The sequence below is a fragment of the Acanthaster planci genome, linkage group LG21 (genome assembly GCF_054643075.1).
Source record: "Acanthaster planci isolate LZ-2023a linkage group LG21, COTS_SCS, whole genome shotgun sequence".
Taxonomy (NCBI): domain Eukaryota; kingdom Metazoa; phylum Echinodermata; class Asteroidea; order Valvatida; family Acanthasteridae; genus Acanthaster; species Acanthaster planci.
In genome coordinates, this window is record NC_141797.1 from 4,013,444 (window position 1) to 4,028,865 (window position 15,422).

A 15,422-nucleotide genomic window follows, 5' to 3' on the forward strand; every position below is an offset into this window, starting at 1 on the left:
ATTAATTCCAAATTCCAATGGAGGAATTTCAAAACAAATCCGTGAAATTAAAAACTGAAACAGTAGGAAAACTGTACAAGAACAGACAGAACATCCGATTAAAAAAAGCAAAAAGGGTAAGGTGTGTGTGTAGCAGCGGAAATATTTCAGGTTGTGTTAATCGCTGTATCTTGATTTGGTTAGGGTTAAAACAGTGGTACCGATATCATGCAAACCTATATACTGAACGCAGAAGCAAACAGCATGCATTCAGTCAGGTGATCTCGTCGTTAGAAGTTCAAGTTTGATAATAGAAATGGCACCAAAAATGTACAGTATCCTTGAGAATAAAATTAAAGACATTCCGTTGACGATCACATCGAGTTATTTTCCTTGGAATGTCTTGCGCTCTGGGCATCCCCTGAAATGTCAGGCAGACAAAATAGAGGCTGGTCGGTCAACTAGAAAAGGCAAGCAATCACCACAGAATCCTCAGTATGATCCGGTCTTCCGAACGCTGCGCGTGGGCAAACACGTGTCAGGGATTACCGGGTGGTAATAACATCTCCAGGGCGCCTGCTTGACAAACACACAACACGTATGCAGTTGAGCAAGTTTCCGCATAGCAAATTTTAAAACGAAGACCAAAAGCCTTTTCTTGAAAGCTGGCGTGGATTTCGCCCTAACCGATCTCGAACTCGCAACAAGAGATTTGCAGCAAATCTGATACAATCGTTTAGAAGCTTTTAAGTGTGCAACGACCCAGTTTGACAGAAAATGACGTGCCTTTCGTCGTACTTGAACATCACATTATAGGGGAATGCACAGTCTTCGAATGGAATGATCTTTGCGATGTGCCCCTCCATCATGTCCAATTACACAAATATATTCTAGATCTGTGAGCCATGTATAACTGATAAAACTTGATCTGTCGTGCATGCAATGTTCTTATCTTCGGTTTCTGACTTGACAACTCATCACGTGACGGAGAGGCAGCTACTCCAAAAAATGTGATTCTTTCAAATCAGTGGAGGCCATGGTCTACAACCGTGACAGTGAACAACAGATGCGCATTATTTTGGTTTACAGGCCACCATATTCAGATGCTTGTCAAATCACAGTTAAACTCTTTCTAACTGTTTTTGGAAATCTCCTGGAGCAAAGCCTAACATGTCAAGGTCATCTGGTAGTGTACAGCGATTTAAACACGCGTTGATGATCCCAATATTGCAGAGGCAGTGGATACTTTGCCGTCGCCGGCAAAAGTTCCCAAAACTATATTGTGCCGGCAGCCTTGTTCTAATTGGTTCATATTTGTGACGTCTCCGTTATTGAAGCGCATGTACCCTAAAGTGACGCGCCCGAAACGTGGCCCACTGTTTTTTTTTTGCCTGTAGAAACAGCAATATTTTTACCAGTATTGTTTTCACAATAAGTGACATGATCAAGCTCCGACATTTCCGTGCATAAATCTCAATTTTTTGTTTCTCTTTCAAAGTTCCAATGAAATTTCATTTTGGCCCCATTTTCCGACTTTTTAAAAATCAAAATAACGGAGAAATTTTCTTCATACTTTAAGTTGAGTATGTATGTTGCATGCATGGTTATCAGTCAAAATGTACAATGGTAAATTGACTGATTGCTATGGAGACCTCGGTATAGTAGTTCTCGGTTTATATAATTCTGTGGTCAAACTCTATACCTGAAGTCAATGGCGACGCTGATGACTAGTAGTGGGACGCAATAAACTTTTAATCGCCTTCGACCGCGGGTCGCAGGGGAAACACACATATTCCGAGTTAATACTGAGAATGACTATTACTATTTTTATCCACGAGGCATTGCCCTTCAGTGTCTTCACTCATGAGGCAGCACCCTTACCTCCATCATATATTTCCAAGCAATACTGGCGCAAAGAAACAGCATATATCAAAAACTTTCCTCAACAGCAGTGTCGGAGAGTCCGCTAGGGAAGACCTACACGTACAGTTGTAGGTCAACTCGACTGTTTGCCAACTCGACTCCTGACCAACTCGACCGTCGACCAACTCGAATTCGAAACGAGTCAACTCGACCATTTACCAATGTATTAGACAAACTCTTTCCTTAAAAAATAAATATTAAAAGGGGCAAAATGAAGACCGGATCGGTTCCGGATCGCAAAAATTATGGATGCTAATTTCGGCTCAATGAACCCACAAGATCAACTGATATGCAATCAATAATTGAACTTGTGCCAACGAGATACTCCAAATTAATTTTCCCAATTTGAGAAGCACGCACGCATGCACGAACCCCCGAAATCTGTCACTACACTGTGCGCATGCACAGATCACATCACGCACAGTAAAACAAATTACACGCGCGATCCAGAAGTAGGTTCCTTCTATGCCCTGTCCCTGTTGCACCGTTTGCACGGTCGAGATTCACCGAGTTGGTCGAGAGTCGAGTTAACCTTTATAGTTGAAGGAACAACGGTCGAGTTGGTCGATGGCCGAGTTGGTCGATGGCTGAGTTGACCTGACACCCGCGTGGGTATGCCCAACAGTCAACAATTTTCTTTCACGCCTTTTGCCACAAATCTTTGATCAACTGTAGTGCGCCCTCTAGTGCTACCATCTACGGCGGTACGGTACCGTCGATCCAGACCAGTAAATAAGTTGCTATAGGCAAAGGTCATAAATGTCTCCACTTCAAAACATCTGGAAAAATACTCACACATTTCACAGATGTTCAAGACACATATCAAATTAGCTCACCTTCTCATCTATCATTTCCTATTCAATTTTCAGAGGCTTAACCGATGACTTTTGAAGATATTTCTCTTCAGAGAAAATCACACCTCAAAACAGTCAGGAGGCCCATCGCTATTTTGGAAATTGATGCTTACACTCCATAGCCAAATAAGCAATTTGGGGGGCCCCGATACTTTCAAAAATGTGAAATGTGAAATGGAAGTATCATTGCCTTTTTCTCTATTCTAATTCAGACAATGCCGATATATCAATAGGCCTACTACACACATTTCACTATAATAGCAAAATAACAAGATATGTATTACCGAAAATGGGTCACTTGGGAGACATTCCCACAGGAACGTGAATAAATCTGAACCAAACTTTGTATGTTTTCAATTTATACCCTAATCTATCATCTCTCAAAATTTGGACAGTAAAATGTGGCCTCCTACTCCTAGTTGGAGCATTAGGGAGACATTGAAATGTCGGCATAAGTTACGTAAGTAACAATGCAAACAAATACATCATTTTGGTACCAGTGATACTTTGATTTCTTTTATTTTTTAAAGCCTTTAATTTTTGGACTTCTACTGATGGGTGGAATACGCAATGGAGTACATCTCACAACGAAACCTAAGAGTTGTGGGCACTGCATTCTGAAACTTCAAATGGCTAAGCACAAACATTTGCTTAAATAATAACCAGCTAACTTTTCATGTGATGTGCTCTGTAAAAGTGGTCTGTAAAAGTGCTTCTCGACTGATTGCTTGCTACATGTACATGTACATGATTCTTAAGAATTGAGGCTGATTTACATGTAGTTGGCAGTATAATTAGTAATAATGGTCTATATTATTATTAAATACATTACAATCAAATTACATGTAAGAACCAATGATTGGAAGATAATGACATGTACACCACTTTACAAGAATGAAACATACATGTACTTAAATACGAAAATACAAATGTACATAAACCTGGATGCTTTAACCATACTTCACAGGGTTAATAAAATATTCATATTAGAAACTTACTACGTAAAATAATGACATGTACTCAGTGTAGAGACAACATTGCACGCTAACATTGCTCAAACCTGCACAGTAAGCCTACAAGTACTACATGTATATAACCTGGCCATAAATTATTCATGAACAGTATGTGCATGCATGATTCAAAGTACAGGATGCATGTAAGACAGTGCTGCTTTTGTCATAGAAATATGATAAATAGGAGGGAGTTATTGTTAAATACCGTAAATGGTAATTATAAATGCTGTACTGTTTGTCAATGGTACAAGTATGTCCATGTACATTCACCTACATTGATTAAAATGCTGAAATACTAAAGTGGGCCCTTCATTATAATACATGTATCTCAAATATTATTGTCAACCACTTTGTAAACTGAATTTTGTCATTTTACTGAAAAAAGTTCCTTTTACCTAATGGTCCCTGTAATAATACTTGAAAATCTCTGCATCAAATTTCACTTTTCACTGTACATGTACATGCACATTTAAGAGAGATTCTGCTGGGACCAACATCAGGACCTCTGTGTACTTAAGGCTGATCTACACAAAAAACATTTTCGACGAATATTAAATTTATTAAATTTCTTAAAACTGTAGCTTTACATGTGTGTGAGATTATGAAAATTGTGACTCTGTGTGTGAGAATATTGTGACTCTGAGATACACTGATTGGAGTTCAATGGACATTATTTTTAGTAACATTCTATTAAAGTGGGTTTAGGTTATACAATGTAAATGTATTACTCCTGGTAATTATACCACTTTATACTTCAGTTTTATCTTCAGTTAAGTGCTCAATAACAGTAACCTGACTGGTAGTAGTGAATACCGGGTATTTTTAATTTGACACACTTAAATTCAATAACGTGTCAATATCAAGAACACTAATATTCAGATTAATATTATTAATACCACTAGCACTGGCAAACAAAGACCAAAACTCACAAACTGCAATCAGGGACTTTGCTAGTGACAGCGGAGCAAAAGAAACTTTTTAAAACATTTATCAGTAAATTGTTGGTCAGCAAATCCAAGACTTCTCCAAAAAAAGAATTTTCTTTTCCAGTTTGGAATCCGGAAGGTTGGCGGATCCAAGAACCAACTTAAAAAACCTTTCACCTTAATAGATGGGAATTTAGCAAATTACTACCTTTATGCTGAAAAAGGTTTCTTAGGAATATCTTATCTAAGGACTAAACATATTACTGTTTCCACATATGGTATTTTGCAACAGTTACATTTAATCAACACATCAATTTTCCATGCATGTCAATTTTAATACCTTCACATTTCCAGTTCGGAATCCGGAAGGTTGGCGGATCCAAGAACCAACTTAAAAAACCTTTCACCTTAATAGATGGGAATTTAGCAAATTACTACCTTTATGCTGAAAAAAGTTTCCTAGGAATATCTTATCTAAGGACTAAACATATTACTGTTTCCACATATGGTATTTTGCAACAGTTATATTTAATCAACACATCAATTTTCCATGCATGTCAATTTTGATACCTTCACATACGCATACATGGAGATGTAGATGGATGTATGTAGATGAATTCACTTTAAAAGACCACAAAACAAAGAATCTCCTGTGTTTTTCCAAAAATAACTTCACAAACCACTTGATGACCATTTCTCCAAATCTGCAAACAGTCCACACGAAATGTGCAAGCAGCCTATAACAAACTGTTAGGTTGGCATAAATCTTTGGAAAAAGTGAAAAAACAAAGCCATATTTGTCTATTTAAAAAACACCACATTCTGACACCGGGTGACCTTTACCCCAATTTCAATTTCAATTCAATATTCAGTTCAATTACAATTATTTCCTCCTCATGGCAAAGTATAAGTACTATTAATGTATGAGATAAATGGGCCACTAGAGGTGGCAACACCTTGAAAGCAAAGCTTGTATCAGGCATGCCATGACAAGAAACAAACAAGACAAGACAAAAGAAATTACATAATACAAACAGGATACACAATGAGCATCAAATAAAAAGAATGATGAATGAGAGCGCAACAGCAGGGGGTTATATACTGGATCACACATTCAACTATACAGGGCTTCACACAAGGAAGCCTTTGAGCAAGTGCAGCTAAGAATTTGCTCAACCCTAATAGTCCTCAGTCCTCCAACAGGTGAAGGATTGAGGACTGTTAGGGTTAATGATGATGCAATAGAGGTCTTTTAAATTTTTTTGTGAAATGACTGCTAGTGGTGAGGAACTGCCCAAGTTTGGCCTTCACTAAATGAATAACATGGCCAAAGCATTTTGAAATTTTCAAGAAAATGACCCCCCATGGTTGCTAGGTGACTTTGACACCAATCTGACCACACCTTATTAATGTATCCCCAATGTTTGGTAAACTTGGCAAAAAAGTTTGAAGGTTTGGTAATTTCAAGTCTACTGTGAGAAAGACTTCTGTACAGAAGACCACAACATAGTATCCACCAGTGCTGTGCATGTGTGCCAAGAATGGGCATACAATTAGGCAGTCACCACTAACAGGCTAAGCCACTACCCCTTGTGATTAAGGGCCAAAAACCTCAAACTTAAAGCTGTTCCTTAACACACGTTATATGTATTTGCTCGACAATTGTACATTGGAAATGCCATGCAGTTTATTAAAGGTTAAGAGAAATTGAAAATATTTAGTTCATGTGAAGTATTTCAAAATACAAGTAACAATAAATACGTAACCAGTTCAAAAACAGCATTCAATGTTATCCCCATTAATTGTGACCCCAAAATGAATAAAAAGATCCTGCATTTCCCCGCCAACAAAAAGTCCCCTTTGGGCCATTCAGCTTCCCAGGCTGATTTGATGATGTCATTGCCAGAACGCCTAAATGTACACTGCTTGCACTAGACCATGTTGTGTTCGATGTAGCTAATAGAAATCCTCACACAAAATTGAGAATCACCAATCTTATATAATTATCTTCAATTTTTTACACAGTTTTCTCTAAGTACATGCATGGTTTTCTCTAAGTACATGCATGTACATGTGCAGTACCAGTACTTTTACAGGCACCCAATTGGCCAAAATCACATTCAGATCTGTCCATTCAATACAACTTCAAGCAGACTTGGTTTTACCATAACAAATTTTTGCCTGCCTTTTTGCAAAACGCAAGAATACATGCACACTTGCTTTCACTGCCACGAGGTTGGGTTGGCATGGTGTCAAAGATTTTGATGAACTGCTATGGCTTCATATTGCACATTACATGTACATGAACGAAGCATATAGGTCTAAACTCCACGGACTGCATTGCCAGTATTAGCAGCGAATGGCAATGAGGTAGTTTCATCATCGGCAGGTTGTGCATATGAAAAATATGACAAGCACAAAACCTTGGACAATGGACGCAGATATTTAATCTATTATTAGATGGGCAATTACAGACTATTACTATCAGGTTTGTTGTTGTAGCCACTTTTGAAGAATTAAATGTTTAATTTCATTATAACTCCTGGTCTGACAACGTCGTCAGCCCAAATTTTGCACTAACTTTGCAGGCATAAAGATCATTCCATACACAAATTTTCAAGTGATTCCAGCAAACTTCACTACAGACATCTATTCAAAGCAGATTTCAGAATTTTTTCAACCGGTCACCAGAGGGTGCTTAAGTACTGCGTGACATCACCAGTACACGTTATAAAGAATGCTACTGTGTCAGAGACTAACATTGTTGAAAGTACATGTAGGTTCACATCTATTAGCAATTTTAAATTAAAAAGCACTTCCACTTTTGACCAGAAATAAGGGTCACACGATTTTACGTACACAAGAAAAGTAAAGACCTTTGAAGGGTTTGCAATGACTTGCATGAAAAGCAAGTTGTGGGAAGTCACAGTTGAATATGGATTTTTTAAAGATTAAAAACAAATCCAATTTTATTACCCTGTAACTTGACATTAGTGAACGAAACAAATGTGGCTGGATTCAATTAAAAATCTTGAACAGCAATGCCATTTTGCATTTCACAAAGTGACAGATATGACCACTAGTTGAGCTTTGCACTTAATGTGTAAAGAAACCAACAGGGAGCTGTTTTGAGCAGACTGATTAGCCCATATGTCCTTTACATGTAATTGATCGAAAAAATGAAGGAAAAGAATCCTTTTCTGTGTTTTTCATGAAAGTGACCACTATTGACTAATGAATGACCCTTTCACATTAATCTATAGAGTCCTTGTTGAGAATGAAGGCCAGTGACGTGACTGCACCACAATTTCACTTCATGGGATGGTAAATTACAGCATGGAAATCAGCAATACCACTAAACATCACCAAACTATTGTGCACTAGTATACCTGTGTAAATTAGGCAGCTGCTAAGGTGATTTAGGTAGGTTGTAAAATTCCTTTCATTAGGACTAATAAAGCAATCCTCTGTGATCAGTTCAAAGCATTTGTAACAGATGACAGCCTTGATTCTCAGCTCCATCTTGAGCTCTGTAATTGATTTTAAACACTATTAAACCCAAATAGAAAAAAACTTGGGTTTCACATTAAACACTGTTTCTGCAGTAGAAAAAATGAGCTGCATTTGGGTGATTAGAGATAAAAATGGGTCTTGATGCCAAAGACAGATATCAAGCTGAAATTTTAACCCCGCCCCTTTGGCAAGTATAAAATGCACAGTTCAAAAGTAGAAAAAATTCAGGGAGGACCAACCTTTGGTCTTGCTGGCAATGGGGGTGGAGCTGCTGTGAGAATGGACATGGTACTATCAGCTGCATCATTCTGCATGTCTTGGGATACAGCACTAACAGAAGTATTTCTGGTCAAAGGTTGACCTGGTCTACTAGGAGGAACAGGTGGGGGAGCCACCAGTGGTAATTGGGGCTCAACGTCCATATCAAGAAGCAAAGCATCTGGCACACCGATGCTTGAACGAGCTGCTGGAATCGGTGGAGCTGTCCGTGCAGGAGCTATCAGCACTAGGGGCCGATCATCTAGGACCTGGCTGCCATTACCTGTGCAAGTACTGTTGTTGCTGTTTGTCTGATCTGGGAAGGCCTCCCACTTGTCATTGATGATGTTGAAAACTGGGTTTTCTAGTGTTCCATGTTCACTGGCAGGAGACGCACTCACATTCCTCTCCAAGACTTCTGTCTGCAATCTTTGGGGCCTGGAAGCAGGAACTGGTGGAGGAATTGTTGAATTTAGTAAATGATCACCTTTTGTATGTCTGTCAACTGATGCAGATTGGACTGGTCGTGCCTTTGGAACTGGAGGTGGTGGCAAAGAGGGAGGGGGTAGAGTAGGTGGAGGCAAGGAGGGCATAGGTAACTCCTCTTCAGTATCAGACAACCCATCAGCATCAAGACATGCCTCAGGTTTGGCCTCTAACTTGGCTTTCCTTGGCCTCGTCACAGGAACAGGTGCAGGAGCACTTCCAATGGTTTCCTTAGCTGATTCCTCTCCTAATGATTTGACCTCAGTGATCACATTCTCTCCAACACAGATGGTACTTGGCATAACAGCACTCCTTGGCCTAGGAACAGGGCGCCGGGGAACAGGAATTGGTGCTAGCGGTTGCTGGAACCTACCACTGAGTCTCTCATTGACTTCATTGTCCCAACTTTCCAGATTTCCCTTACTGGCATTTTGCTTTGGTAGGGCACCTTGTTCCCCAATGGACCCCACTACATGTAGGTCCCCAGAGCTGTGCACTTGACGCAAGTTGGTTTCTGTTGGGGAAGGGGCAAGAATTTGAGAGGCAGGTCCATCCATCCCAAGGTCTTGGAGAAGTTTCCTTGCCTCTGCTTCTGAGGTGGCATGGGCTGTATGGCTGACCTCAAATGGTTTGCTGATTCCACTTGTCTGAGACAAGAAACAGAGAAAAACTTTGCTTTCACATGTAGTTATTAATGTTGACAAGTTTAGCCAATACATATACATATCCTTTATAAAGGCCACTGCCATCTACCACATTGCTTATTTAAAAGACATACCGGTAGCTCAATGATAGAAGACAGTTTGACTTCTTTTCCAAGCCAGTTTATGATAATAGTTTTTATTAGTCTAAAAATTATCATTGTGGGCAGCTAGTAAATTGGCTGAAATTATGCTGTGATAGGTGCAAGTTGTATTCAGGCATAGGTAGTGCATGGTTCCAGTTGGGTTTTCACACTCATTCTGCATGTGTGAGTTGTAAGCATAATGCATGCAATAAAGACACATAGTACAAATGAAGGAACCACAAGTTTCCTTGGGTGCATGCATAGAAATGCACCAGGCAGCAAAGAGAGGTCACAGCTGGGACACCAACTTTTCTAACTGCACAGACTTCCACTGTGACAATGAAATTTCTGTCTGGTGTGCACCTTCTACATGAGACCTTTGCTTCCTGCAGATCCAAAGCCAGTATTTGAATTCAATATGCTGTCATAAACACAGAGAATTTGACATTATTCAGAATACCATTTCAGCATTATTTTTTTTGTAGTTTAATTGCAAGCTTCACAAATAAGACACCGTCACTGACGAAAATGTCCACCATTTCGTATTTTGGCCCATTTGTGAAAAAAACCCAGTAACTAAAATTCAGCATACTTAACAAACAAGGGAAAAACTACCAAAAATTAGAGATTTCACATCCCTGTATAACATAAGGCATATTACAGACAAATGTTCTCCATCACTGAAGTACATTATTATGCATTCATAATTCTCTCAAGATATTACAAACCATAATTCTCTCAAGATATTACCAACCATAATTCTCTCAAGATATTACCAACCATAATTCTCTCAAGATATTACCAACCATAATTCTCTCAAGATATAACCAACCATAAATGTACATTGATGTTGAGAACTGAGGATCATCAGTATATTGTGCCTAAAACTACTGAACTGTGAACACTCCTAACAGGAAAAGCATGTCAACATGTGTTTGGAAACCCAGCTGTGTCATTTTGACAGCTAGTTACTGCACATATTTGATGCCGTGTGGGCTATGCTATCCAATCTGCTGTAAGCAAATTTCCAGGTGGGAGAAGGATCTCTTTGTTTGCATTTGAAAAAAAAAATCAACAAAAGAACTTTTAAATTCCTTCATGAATTTTAAATTTGTGGAATTTATTCTTCTTGAATAGAAACACTACATGACAAACTTTGCTTCTGCAACAACAATTAAGATCAACATCCACAACAAAGCCCCATGCCAGTTGTTATCTGGTACCTTGCTCAAAAGAAAAATATGAGGCATCACACTGAAGCCTCCATTACAACTGATTGAAGCAGCCAAGCTTTATGATGGCAGTTCCAAGGCATCTGTGTGCCCCCAACATGGCTATGTCAGTTCAACCAAAATACAAGTACAGTGTACTTGAATTTTCTTCAATTGGCCAAGTCCAAAAATGCTTTTGATAATCCAGCAAAACATACGTCATCATTTCTTTGTCAAATCTAATTTACAGGTTGACAGAGCAGACAAAGTGATCTTACCCGGCCTAAGGTAGATGACTTATTTGTTAGGCTAGGAGTTGGTCTTGAAGGTACTGTATTTGGCCTAGGAGGTGGTACCCCTGGCCTAGGGGGTGGGACAACTGGCCGAGAAGGAGGGACTGCTGACACGTTTTCCACTTGCTCTTTTGTCACCATACCAATCTCCAGCTTCCCTATTGGAGTCACAGCTACCTCTGGCTTGGGCGGGCAAACTTGCTTAGAAGCCGGGGCTAAGGGCCTGGAGGGTGGGTTGGTGGGCCTGTTTGGGGGTGGTGGCCTGGATGGTTTGGGCAGGGTAGGCTTAGCAGCCAGGTCTGCCACCTCGCCCTGAGGGGTATTAGGGCGGGAGGTAACTACCTGGGGGATCAAAGGAGCGGGGAGGGGTGGGGCTTCCTCAAGCTCTTCAAAGCATTCAGTATCCTCATCTTCATCATGTGAAATAGAAAATAAGAGAAAGATAATGAATGGCAGTGAAATTCAGCACAGGACGAAGTAACACTCAGCTGAGCTAATACAACAAATCATGGAATATGCCTTTAAGTGATGTTTATTCAGTGACGTGAACGACATGCAAGGCTTGCTACAGTTTGACACAAACTATTAGTGTAGGTATGAAACCATAGACTTTAATTAATCATGGGTCGACCATATTAAAATAACAATTGATTTGAACACATCATTTTAAAACTAGAACCTGTCTCCTCCTAATTTACAATTTGTAATTAAACATACAAAAGTGTACCTTAGTGTTTTAAGCCAGATTAAGAGAAATGTTGAGAGGGAGTCTTGGAATGCAAGGCAATCAGAAAACAGTCTGGTGCCATCTTAATGGACAGTTTGCCATTTTTAACCACTTCCTGCCGGGGACTCCGGGATCGGAGACGTATGGTTAATATGGGTGGCCGGGGTCTCCGAACTCGGACAAAGGAAACAGGGCCATGTAACAAAAGACGAACTTAATCAATATGTATGCAGATGAGTGTATGTTTTCTGTACCGTAACTGTATCACGTACATGTACGTACTGCACTGTCGAGTCATGGTGTGATATGCAAGTGGCTTTGTCCTTAGGGGCACATGATCAATTATCAAATTGTAGCCCGTGAGGATAATAATCGAAAACGGATTTGCTGGGATCGACCAAGGAGGTAGAAGTAAACCAGGGTAAATAATGAAATTAGCATGTATACTAGAAAGTACTGAATATTTCATCAATCTGGGATATCATGTTCATACCATCCATGTCAAAGCTCATCGACGGAATGTCAAAACCTTCCCCTAGCAGGCTATTGCTCACAGGATTGAATAGTCGCTCAGTATTAGGTGCACACATGGCTAGTTCCTTCTCCAAATTGTTAACCCAGTCTTCTGTCATCAATGTAACATGAAGCTCCTTGTCACCAATCTGCCAAAAAAAAGAAAAAAAAAGAATGATAGTATTCAGTCAATATGCTTTAGCGAAGGCCTGATTACGAGGTCCTGACTAATGCAGTTATCCCCTGAAAGACCTATATGTATTCAGGGTCCAGTTTCACAGGGCTACTAAGCTGAAAATACTACTTAGAGCAAACATCACGATTGAATAAGTCACAAGAAACATAAAAATGCAAGGCATTTCATAAAGTAAAATCTCAGCTCAAACCTGAGTTATGGATAAAAACCTTTGAGATATCTAGATGTTAAGCTGATTCCTGAGTCTAATACCAGTACATGTACGGTAAAGTCATAATTATACCTACACATACATGTAAAGTATGTATAGTAAATACGTAACAGCAACTCATGATGGTTATAGGTGGAAAGGTTTGCGGTAGCACCATGCGAAGGAACACATCTCTTATGAGTATGTGTGGTTCTGAAAAGAAGCGGGAGACATCATCAGACCGGAAGTTATAAAAAAAGGCTCTCCATTCTTCAAAATTCCCTTAAAAATCAACCGCAAGAGGAAGAAGCATGAATTGTCTATAATATGATAGCTCAAGCATTAGAGTCCATTGCACCAAATGCATAACTGGTCTACTTGTTCGCACATATAAAGCTCTGACAACAAAAATGCTCCTTACGATATTTGGGCACTTAAGAATCCCATGCATACATATATAATGTGTATTGGCTTCTATGTGGGTGAACACATTATATCTACCTATAACAAAGACACTGCCAGTGCATAGCCATACTCAGGGCATTGAAACAAGCACATGGCGCTGAAGTCAGATCACTTTGTATTGAACGCCAAATGACCAAAATGTCATTGCAACATGTGGCCATTTGTATGGAACGCCAAAACATTTGAAATCCAATAGAACCTATTCCGTGTTTTTTTCTCGATGAACACAACATTCACTTGTATTGTACATATCCAATTGGGTTGAAACCTTGCAGGTATCGGTAGCTAGGGAATGAATCAATGTGTTATAGACGATCATTGACCTTGAGTACGTAGTAATGACAAATAATGTGACATGAAAGGAGCACTCTTCAAAGTACTGTATCTTGTGAAGTACACGTCCGATAGGGTTCCAACCTTGAAGATATCTTGAAAAGGGAGTGTTTTAGTGGAATATCAACCTATAGGTCCTAAAGTGCATGTCTGATTGGGTTCAAAACTTGGACCTACATGTATATGGACATGATCAAATTGTTATACCAACTTAGGGTTCTCCTACGTTTGGTCACATGACCTTTCCTTTCATTATTTGACTGCTGGCGTGCAGGCTACAATTAGCCAAGAGGTAGCAATCAGGCTACATGTACTTTGAAAGCCAGAATTTACTGCAGTTGCTGGGTGGTAAATGGTACAAGTTGGATTGACTGATATAGAGACAAAGTATGCTTGGCAATACTGACTCATAATATACTCTACATTTTTTGGTGGTTTGGCAGCAGTTTCTTTTGGTTTGGCCTCAAAAAAGAGGTAAGTGGATGTGGAAATGTGGCCGTTTTGAGTTACGGAGGTTTTTTTTAACATATGGTTAATTCCAGAATTAGGGGTCCATTTTTTCCTGTCCCTGTCACATCTGACATGATTTTGTAAGTTCAGAACACATTTTGCAATTTCCAAGAGTAATGAATTAATGCAAATTACCTGCCAAACAAGTAGTAAAAGTTTGAAATAAATGAATTCTGGTGATATTTCCATGTCAAATAACAAAGGTCAGATGTAACAGGGACACAAAAATTTCACACTTTTGGACCCCTAATTTCTGGAGTAACCCATATGTAAAAGCCTGTTCTTTTGATAGGAATGACAAATGTCTTCAAAATAAACAGAATTTAGACTTGGACGGAGTACAATGATCAAATGACTTATCATCCAGTCTTTGTAGAAGTACAAAGTAGAAAGGGGCTGATAGGAACCATTTCACAGCTGAGCTTCAGCATTGATATTTGAAAACAAACAGACCCCTGTATTGATGACACCACAACTTGTTTACGTGTGTGCTTTCCTATGGTACTCAGTAGACCATGGTCCCCACTGGCTCTGAAGGAGAGCGCAGACATAAACAAAGTGTAATGTTATCAGAATATTGGCCTATTCGTTGAACCTTCAGCACTTGGTGGGTCCCCCCAAAGGGAAATTGTTGCTGTATAAAGTGTGCCATACTGCATCAACTATTTATTTTGGAGAGCTTATTAGAAACATTCAACTTGCCTCAGTTCCATCCAAAGTCCTTGCTGACAGAGCACTGTATCCATCTTTAAATGTAACAACCATGCTGGTCTCTACAAACCTGACACATAATCAAATATTACACCAATTAAGAAAAATAGCAGATTTTGCTTTTAAGATGTGTATTTGCCAATGATAGGTATCAATGGCTAATTACAAATGGATAGTCCATCACTGAGTGATATCCAAATTAGTTCCCCAAACAATTCAATGGTATGCAATCAAGGATATGCCTCACAACCAGCTGCAGACTTCTCTAATGAATTTTACTCATCATAAATGTCTAATTTTATTGCTGAACTGAAAATCCATTGCAAATCAGAGAGGATCCATCCCATGATTTCTTTCAAATACAATCCTGGCAAATACTTAACAAAAATTGTGATGTTACTTCATCCAAGAAATCCTTAATGTTACACTGCACAAAAATCTTTGGAAATGTTTTATATTTGCTGTTGCATTGATTCCGTATGCATTTATTTTAAGAAATGGGTAACCAATTTAGTTACTTGTCCAACAAATTAC

General features: G+C 39.2%; 1 protein-coding gene across 2 annotated transcripts in view; it reads right to left on the reverse strand.

Annotated features, from left to right (window-relative positions):
* Window positions 1–3,244: 3,244 nt before the first annotated feature.
* The window catches only part of synj1 (synaptojanin 1), a 64,487-nt gene continuing 52,309 nt past the window's right edge, over window positions 3,245–15,422 (reverse strand). The window contains exons 18-21 of one of the 2 annotated variants that reach the window (XM_022239265.2): window positions 14,880–14,958; window positions 12,464–12,632; window positions 11,229–11,653; window positions 3,245–9,599 (exon numbers count right to left, since the gene is read on the reverse strand). In XM_022239265.2, coding sequence (XP_022094957.2) covers window positions 8,433–9,599; window positions 11,229–11,653; window positions 12,464–12,632; window positions 14,880–14,958 — 1,840 coding nt within the window. In that variant the 3' untranslated portion in view covers window positions 3,245–8,432. Of the gene's footprint in view, window positions 9,600–11,228; window positions 11,654–12,463; window positions 12,633–14,879; window positions 14,959–15,422 lie in introns of those variants that run through there. The other variant, XM_087131050.1, reaches the window with a different exon arrangement.